The sequence below is a fragment of the Chrysemys picta genome, unplaced genomic scaffold (assembly GCF_011386835.1).
Source record: "Chrysemys picta bellii isolate R12L10 unplaced genomic scaffold, ASM1138683v2 scaf2211, whole genome shotgun sequence".
NCBI lineage: Eukaryota > Metazoa > Chordata > Testudines > Emydidae > Chrysemys > Chrysemys picta.
Genome location: NW_027054915.1, coordinates 1 through 9,313, shown reverse-complemented (window position 1 = coordinate 9,313; position 9,313 = coordinate 1). Strand labels below are relative to the sequence as shown.

Here is a 9,313-nt window from a genome sequence, read left to right as displayed (position 1 = left end):
TAAGTCATGTGCTCCAGCCCCCTAATCATTTTTGTTGCCCTCCGCTGGACTCTTTCCAATTTGTCCACATCCTTCTTGTAGTGTGGGGCCCAAAACTGGACACAGTACTCCAGATGAGGCCTCACGAATACCAAATAGAGGGGAATAATAACATCCCTCGATCTGCTGGCAATGCCCCTACTTCTACAGCCCAAAATGCCGTTAGCCTTCTTGGCAACAAGGGCACACTGTCGACTCATATCCAGCTTCTCATCCACTGTAACCCCTAGGGCCTAGGTCCTTTTCTGCAGAACGTCTGCCTAGCCACTCGGCTAACTCCAGTGCATGCTTCTGGGATTCCCTCTGGATCTCCGTAGCCGTCTAGTGGTCAGCCTCTTCCTTGGCCCTCTCTGCTTCATCCCTTGCCTTTTCAATTTCCAAAGCTCTTTCATGGGCAGTTGCCTCTGCCTCCCTTTTTGCTTTTTCTTCAGCCTCAAATTTGACCATCTGTCTATTGTGTTCTTTTGCTTTTTCTTCAGCCTCAAATCTGGCCAATTCTAGCTTCTTTTGTGCGTCCCTTTCTGTCATCTTCCCCTCCCACCCCCACCCCCAGAGTAAGAAAGAAACAAGGAAAACCGGTTTTGTGATTTCTTTTGCCAGTGTTAATTATATGCTAGCTATCACCACTGGACCTTCTTCTAACAAAGCCCTTGTTAGAAAAACTTAACCTGTTTGCCTTCAGGTGAAGAGAGAGAAGATCTGTATCTCTCTTCACTGCTTCCCCAGCAGTTCAAAGGAGAGAAAAAAATCTACTGGCTTTTGGTTCCTTTGAATCCCACCTCTGCCACCATGTTATAGGTGTCACCCCCACTCTGAACTTTAGGGTACAGATGTGGAGACCTGCATGAGAACCCCTAAGCTTAATTACCACCTTAGATCAGTATACTGCCATCACCAAATTGTTTAAACAACCATTTACGAGTTATTTGGGAACTTTGTCTTCCCCCCAAAATATCTCCTTCCCACGTACTATAACCCTTCCCTGGGTAGCCTTGAGAGACTTCTCCACCAATTTCCTGGTGAACACTGATCCAAACCCCTTGGATCTTAAAACAAGGAAAAATCAATCAGGTTTTAAAGAACAGACTTTTAATTAAAGAAAAAGGGTGAAAGGAAAACCTCTGTGAGATTAGCATGCCAGCTATTCTCACAGACAACAGATTAAAAAACACAGAGGATTTTCCTCTGGGCAAAAGCCTTAGTTACACAAAAGAAAAACCCAATTTAATTCCCCTTCTTATGCAAAACGAAGTTACAAAAGGAAATAAACATAAGCTAATTTATTCCTTCTCTAATACTCACTACCCTGGTTGATTCCTGGATCTTTTCACTCTGGCACAGAACTTAATGATGAGAACAAAGGAAAAACTTCCCTCCTTCCTCTTGAAAAATCTTGTCCCCCCATTGGTTCCTCTGGTCAGGTGTCAGCTAGGCTAGGTGAACTTCTTAACCCTTTACAGGTATGAGAGGCATTAACCCTTAACTGTCTGTTTATGACAACCACCTTCTGGGTTTGTCAGCAGTGACCTTTGCGGGGCTTTACTCTGCCTTTTTTGGTCCCTGCTGCAGCCACCACTTTCTTAGGACTATTCCTGGACATGGGCATGGTGGCCTTTCTGGGGATCCCGGCAGCTCTAGCCAGCTTCTTGGTGGCTATTTTTCTGCTCAGAGCCACTGGCTGGTTCTTGTGGCTTGTCGTGGAGCCCAGCTACTGCTGGCTGACTGTGAAGGAGCCAAGGTGCTGGTGATCTCTGCTAACCCCTGAGCCCCAACTGGATGTGGTTCTTGTTCTTCTGCACAGCATCGCTCGTGGAGAACAAGGACCTGCAAATGTGCATTCATATTCTATCAATGTTTGAACAAGGAGGAGTCCTGTGGCACCTTAAAGACTAACACGTTGATTTGGGCATAAGCTTTCATGGCTGGAACCCACTTTGTCAGATTTGTTAGTCTTTAAGGTGCCACAGGACTCCTCATTGTTTTTGCTGAAACAGACTAACACGGCTCCCCCTCTGAAACTTATCTTTGTTTAATCGATGAAAGCAAACTAGAGCCTCAGAGGACCAGAACTGATTTTCGACGATGGACAGGTTTGCTCGGTGTTTGTACATTTTAACAGGAAAAATGTTGATGTTTAAATTCATTTCACATCCTCATTCAGTGGAACTCCTGAACATACAGGAGATGCTGCTATCAAATCCCCCCCCACTCCTCTCTTCTGCAGACTAAAGAAGCCCAGGTCCCTCAGCCTCTCCTTGTACATCATGTGCCCCAGCCCCCTAATAATTTTCCTTGCCCTCCGCTGGAATCTCTCCAATTGTCCACATCCTTTCTCTACTGGGGGGACCAAAACTGGACGCAGTACTCCAGGTGTGGCCTCACCAGTGCCGAATAGAGGGGAATAATCACTTCCCTCGATCTGCTGGCAATGCTCGTACTAGTGCAGCCCAATATGCCGTTAGCCTTCTTGGCAACAAGGGCACACTGCTGACTCAAATCCAGCTTCTCATCCACTGTAATCCCCAGGTCCCTTTCTGCAGAACTGCCGCTTAGCCAGTCGTCCCCAGCCTGTAGCAGTGCATGGGATTCTTCCGTCCGAAGTGCAGGACTCTGCACTTGTCCTTGTTGAACATCTGGCTGGGCCTGAGCCCCCTTCGGAGGGCCGATGGGGTTCGGCGGGTCTGTGCTGTGTCCCCTCCTGAGGGTGAGGGAGGACGGTGAACGAGATCCCCGTGTGCAGACGATCTCCTCGCACGGTGGCTGCCAGCGCTCTAGCCCAGCACTGAGTGTCCCAGAGAGGAGCAGGGAGAGGCCAGGCTGGGTTGGGATTTTAGAGCAGTGATGTGGTTGGTGTGGAGGGCAGTTCAGGTCTCCGGATGGCAGAGGTACTCTGCACCTCTGACCTTGCAGGTGCCTTATCACTAGTGTGCCCCTTTCCGCCCCCCCGGATTGTGCTCCTCTCCCGTCTGCACTAGCCCCTGGAGGGCCGTGAGCACAGGAGTCAGAGCGGGTCCCTGAGGGTTGGTAGCCTCCTGTCCTGAGCCTCAGAGACCCTTTCCACCACAGAGGCGGCTGGACATTTCATCTCTGTGCTCCCCTCGGGTTGCTACCTGATGCCCCTGCACTAGTGTGTTCCGCTCTCTGCCCTGTGGGACCCCTCTCGTGGGTGGGGTCTGCAGAGCCCCGTGCTAAGGGGCTGAGCTGCCGTCCTCAGCAGAGGGACACGCCATCCAGGTGAGCCGATGGGCATTGAGCTCAGTGACCAGGAATGTGCCCTGCACTGAGCTGCCGGCATGGCATGGGCTGGCCTGTGGGGGCAGGTGCTCTGTCTCACACTCCGGCCCCTCTGCAGCTTCCTGACTGGGAAAGTGACTTTACAAGAGCATCTCGATGGCCGTGGGGCTGATTGCTGAGGGGAAGCTGCCCGGCCACCTCTCCTCGCGCCGTCCCTGCAGCGCGGCCTGGCGTAGTTCACTGGTGCAGGGGTAAAGCCCTGCTGCACTGGGGAGCGTCACGGACGAACGGCTAGATGACACCGTTGCCAAGGAAAACAAGCGACCTGTTAACCGCACAGTGCCCTGAGCTGAGCAAAGGACCCTGTGCCCCCCCACCCCCCGCTGCCACTGACCTACCCCTGCCGGCCCCTCCCAGAGTGTAATGGGGCCATGTGCTTTCATCTGAGCTTATCCGACCCCGTGACATACGTGGGTCAATGTTGCTCCTGCCCCTGTCCCCGCACCTGCTGCTGTTGCAAACAGGCCCCGTTGCGGGGGGCAGGCGAGGGAGGGGAAAGGGAACAGACTGTGTCGGGGAGGGGAGCAACGGGTGGGCAGTACATTGAATCAGCACAGGCTGTGACTTCACTTTCTGCCCTGTGCTCCGAGCTGCCGAGGGGCCAGATGACGCCCAGCGCCTCTGTGACTACTGGCTGAATGCTGGTAACGTCCCCCTCACACAGATGAGGAGAGTCCTTTTATCCCCCGTTTGTGACAATCGAGAACAAAACCCTGCTAGCTGACGGGGCACATGCAGCGGAGCCGGGCGGCGTTGGCGAGGAGCGGTACCGCAGCGCCGGCCCTGGGAGACGTTCTCTGCTTAGGACAGTGCACGGTGTGAGCTCTCACCGTGCAGCCTCCACGCTGGAGTAGTTACTCTCAGGAATCGCAGCCATGATGGAATTACATGGCACAGCCCTGGAGGGGGACCTGCCAAAGAAACCCACCGCAGGAGCATTCAACTCAGAAAGGGGAACTGCACAGACGTGAGGGGGCTCGTTAAATGGAAATTAAAAGCAACATGCCAGGGTGAAATGCCAGCAAAGCGCACGGAGACTGTTTAAAAACACCATGCTAGAGGCTCACACTACATGTATCCCGCAAATAAAAAACAAACCAGTGCGAGGATAAAAAAAATGCCCCCAGGGCTAAACAGCCGAGTAAACGAGGCACTTTGGAAGTCAAATCCTAGTGAGGAAAATACAAAGCAGCATAAACTCTGGCAAGTCAAATGAAAAGTATAATAAGGCCAAAAAAGAACGTGAAGAGCAACTAGCTAAGGCACAACAACTAACAGCAAAGCATTGGTTAAGTACATGGGATGCAGGAAGTCTGCCAAACAGTCAGCAAAGCCACTAGGCGATCGAGGCGCTAAAGGAGCACTCCCGGAAGACCAGGCCATTGCGGAGAAACTTCTGTCTTCAGTGCAGAGGATGCGGAGGAAATCCATACGTGCCAGCCCTTCTTTTTAGGTGACAGATGCTAGAATCAAAGAATTATAGACCCATCGGGTTGGAAGGGACTGCAAGGTTCAGGGAGGGAGTTTGGGTGCAGGAGGGGGTTTGGGGTGTAGGCTCTGGGAGGGGGTCTGGGTGCTGGGTGCAGGCTCTGGGCTGGGACAGAGGGTTGGGGTGCGGGAGGGGGTGTGAGATGGAGTTTGGGTGCTGGGTGCAGGCTCTGGGGTGGGGCAGAGGGTTGGGGCTAAGAAGGGGGTGCAGAAGGGGGTGCAGGCTCTGGGATGGAGTTTGGGGGTTGGATGCAGGCTCTGGGCTGGGACAGGGGTTAGGGGTGCAGGAGGGGGTTTGGAGGCTGGGTGCAGGCTCTGGGCTGGGACAGGGTGTTGGGGTGCGGGAGGAGGTTTGGGTGCTGGGTGCAGGCTCTGGGCTGGGGGTTGGGGTGTAGGAGGGGGTGCAGGAGGTGGTTTGGGTGCTGGGTGCAGGCTCTGGGGTGGGGCAGAGGGTTGGGGTTAAGAAGGGGGTGCAGGCTCTGGGATGGAGTTTGGGGGTTGGATGCAGCCTCTGGGCTGGGACAGGGGTTAGGGGTGCAGGAGGGGGTTTGGAGGCTGGGTGCAGGCTCTGGGCTGGGACAGGGTGTTGGGGTGCAGGAGGAGGTTTGGGTGCTGGGTGCAGGCTCTGGGCTGGGGGTTGGGGTGCAGGAGGGGGTGCGGGAGGTGGTTTGGGTGCTGGGTGCAGGCTCTGGCTGGGACAGGGTGTTGTGTGGGAGGGGGGTTGGGAGCTGGGTGCAGGCTCTGGGCTGGGACAGGGTGTTGGGGTGCGGGAGGAGGTTTGGGTGCTGGGTGCAGGCTCTGGGCTGGGACAGGGTGTTGGGGTGCAGGAGGAGGTTTGGGTGCTGGGTGCAGGCTCTGGGCTGGGACAGGGCGTTGGGGTGCGGGAGGGAGTGCAGTGAATGGGGCTCGGTCAGGGATTAGGAGTTTGGGGTGCAGCAGGCAGGCTGCCCTGGGGCTAAGGTGGGGGCCAGAGGGGAGGATCCCCCCAGGGACAAGGCACTCACCCAAGCCCCGCCAGGCTTCTGCTCAGGAGGTCCTGCCAGAATAAGCCCCCGGCTCCCTCGGATTCGACTCCGAATCCCCTGCCGGGGCGGGAGAGGGGAGGCTGCCATGCGCCTCCTCCCTCCGCAGCGCAGCAGCCGCCTCAGCCTGACCCGGCAGCACTTCCTTGTAGCCCGCAGTGGCAGCGGCCGGCCAGGGAGCGCAGCGCGGAGCTGCAGGGGGCAGGCAGGGATACTCGGGGGAGGCGTGTGGGGGTGGCAGGCGGGACGGGGGGAGAAACCCTGCCCTGAACATTGGTGGAGCCAGACCCCCTGGGCCCTGAATTTATTGGAGCCCGGGCACCACGGGCCCATATAACTCACCGCCCCTGGCAAGGTTCATCTAGTCTAACCCACCCATCTTCTCTCTTCCGGCTGGGATCCCTTGACTGCAGCAGCTCCCCAGATGTCCTAGCTCTTCTCTTTCCCTTACATCCTTCACTTCTCTGGCCATTGGTTTGCTACATCTGAGTCCTCGCTCTATAGGCCCAGGCCCAGCAGCTAGTTACCCAGGCTACGCTCCCGTTGCCATCCGTGGGGGTATCCTGTGCTGTCAGGGCTGCAGGTTTTGGCCCATGGTCAATGCAGGCGCTACGGCTGCTGCACACCTACGTGGTGACTCCTGCAGCCCATCGCCAAACTGCGGGGCCATATTCTGCAGGGTGGCCTCCCTGGCTGAGATTCTGGGAGCAGAGAAACCCTGGGTTCGAGAAGGAAAATGACCCCACCAGAACACTCTGGAAATGGCTCCCAGAGACGTCCCAGTGACACCTGACTTTGCAGCCCGGGGGTTCTCTGGCAGGAGTTCTCCTGCTTCTTCATTGTCACCGCGGGCAAGAGTCTGGCAGTGGGAATGGAGAGGGGGTGTCTGCCGGCAGATCCTTCCATGGCTTTCTGAATGGGAGCCTGACAGAGCTTGTGCCCATGGTGGTGAAGGGCCCAGATTCAATCCCCACCCGTGCCTATGGGGTCTTTGTGTGGCCATGGGTTCCCTTACCCATCACTGCAGGCTGTGCAGGAGGTGGAGGAGAACCTGGCCATGGAGGAGGCAGCGTCTCCCTGGTCTGAGCAGCACCGGAGCTGGGGGAGCCGGACGGGAGCTTCTGGTACGGGAGGTTTCACGTGCGGTCCATGGAGCTGGAGAGGACAGAGCTGGGCCCAGAGTCCTGGGGCAGCTCCTCAGTTAGTTCCTGTAAGACCCAAAGGAGAAGGTCAGATTCAGGCCCCACTGACCCCTGGGCACTTCCCAGAGAGGCTGCCCAGACACAGCCAGCAGGATTCTCTGGCAACACAGCTGGGCCCTGTCCTCCCGATTCCTTCCTTCCCTTCCAACTTGGCCCTTACCCTGCCTCTCGCAGCTGCCCCTTACCTTTCTTCCCCCAGCCTCAGTTTACCCTCCAGTCCCACGATTCCCCATCTGCCCCCAGCGCTTACGCCCAGAATTTCCTCTTGGCGGTGCCCAGTCCTCAGCCCCAGGAATCACTGCTCTCTGCTGTTCTCTCCAGTGCCCTGCCAAGGGGAGCCCCCTCCTTGTCCGAGGTCTCCTGCCCTCCCGCCAGGTCCCCACAGCCGTCTCTCACTCACCGCTGTCTTCTCCACCAGCGCCGCTTTGGAGCAGGGCCATTCCAGGCTGTCCGGCCACCCTTCTGTGCGGTGAAGCAGATCGGAGCTGGGGGTGGAGGGGTGGGGGGAGATGATGCTTCATAGAGTTTCATATAGCTTAAGGCCAGAAGGCACCATTAGATCATCTCATCTTACTTCCTGAATGTTCCAGGCCATTAAATTTCACCAACCTATAGTCTGAGTCTCTCACTGTAGGTCATTTTCTCCAGCTCTCATATCATTAGTGTGACTCTTTTCTGCACCCTCTCAAATTTAACACCATCCTTTTAAAACACAGACACCAGAACTGGCTGTCACTATTCCATCATCTCTCTCACCAATGCTATAGAGAGAGGTAAGATCCCCTCCCTGCTCCTACTCATTACTGCCCTATTTACGCATCTGGGCAAGGGGGACCTAGCCATGGAGGTAGAGGAGGACTTGGCCTTGCCCTCCTCCTCCTCATCCAAGTCATCCTCTTCCGCTTTCTTGTCCATGACCACGTGCTCCATTCCTATGGCCAGGTCCTCCCGCTCCTTCTCTTCTTCCCCCTGCATTGGCACATCCCTGTCCTCCTCTATTCCTGGTCCTCCTAGTCTATAGCCAGGTCCTCTTCCTCCTCTTCTGCCTCTTCTTCTTCCCCCTGCATGGCCACATCCTCCTCCTTCTCTTCTGTGGCCAGCTCCTCTTCCTCCTGCTCCTTCTCTGTGGCCAGGTTCTCCTCGTCCTTTTCCTCCTTCTTGTCCTCTCTGGCCAGGTCGTCCCCCTCCTCTACTCCCTCCTCTATGGCCAGGTCTTCCCTCTCCTTCTCCGTGGCCAGGTTCTCCTCCTCCTTTTCCTCCTTCTCGTTTTCCTCTCTGGCCAGGTCCTCTTGCTCCTCCTCCTCCATGGCCAGGTCCACTTCCTTCTCCTCTTCCCCCTGCATCGGCACATCCTCCTCCTCCTCCTCCATTCCTGGGTCCTCCTAGTCTATAGCCAGGTCCTCTTCCTCCTCTTCCACCTCTTTTTCTTCCCCCCTGCATAGCCACATCCTCCTCCTTCTCCTCTGTTGCCAAGTCCTCTTCCTCCTGCTCCTTCTCCGTGGCCAAGTCCTAATCCTCTTCCACTTCTTTTTCCTCCGTAGCCAGTACCCCCTCTTCCTTCTCTTCTTTCTCCGGCATGGCCACATCCTTGTCCTCCTCTATTAGCAGGTCCTCTTCCTTCTCCTCCTCCTGGTCCAGGTCCTCCTTGTCCTCCTCTGTGGCGTGGTCCTTCTCCATGGCCAGGTCCTCCTCTTCCTCCTATGTAGCCAGGTTCTCCTCCTCTTCCACCTGCTCCATGGCCAGGTGCTCCACTCCCATGGCCAGGTCCTCCTCCTCTTCCTCCATAGGCAGGTGCTCCTTTTCCTGCTCCATGGCCAGGTCCTTCTCTTCTTCCTTTTGCTCCATGATCAGGTGTTCCTCCAACAGGGCCACGTCCTTCTCTTCCTCTTCCTTTAGCTTCTTCTTCCTCCTCCTTCTCTGTGGTCAAGTCCTATTCCTCTTCTATGGAGATCTCCTCCTCCTCCTCCTCTGCAGACAGGTTCTCCTCCTCCTCCTCCTCCTCTTCTTCCTCTTCTGCAGACACGTTCTCCTCCTCCTCTTCTTCCTCTTCTGCAGACACGTTCTCCTCCTCCTCCTCCTCTTCTTCCTCTTCTGCAGACACGTTCTCCTCCTCCTCCTCCTCTTCTTCCTCTTCTGTAGACACGTTCTCCTCCTCCTCCTCCTCTTCTTCCTCTTCTGCAGACACGTTCTCCTCCTCCTCCTCCTCTTCTTCCTCTTCTGCAGACACGTTCTCCTCCTCCTCCTCCTCTTCTTCCTCTTCTGCAGACA

The 9,313-nt window shown here is 55.9% G+C and overlaps 1 protein-coding gene across 1 annotated transcript; it reads right to left on the bottom strand.

The window, feature by feature from the left end:
- Positions 1 to 5,736: 5,736 nt before the first annotated feature.
- LOC135980208 (glutamic acid-rich protein-like) lies at positions 5,737 to 8,372 on the bottom strand. Its single transcript, XM_065580256.1, has 2 exons — positions 7,446 to 8,372; positions 5,737 to 7,051 (listed from the first exon to the last, which is right to left on the bottom strand). The coding sequence occupies exon 1, from the start codon at positions 8,350 to 8,352 to the stop codon at positions 8,056 to 8,058; it is 297 nt and encodes a 98-aa protein (XP_065436328.1). The 5' UTR covers positions 8,353 to 8,372; the 3' UTR covers positions 5,737 to 7,051; positions 7,446 to 8,055.
- Positions 8,373 to 9,313: the final 941 nt, after the last annotated feature.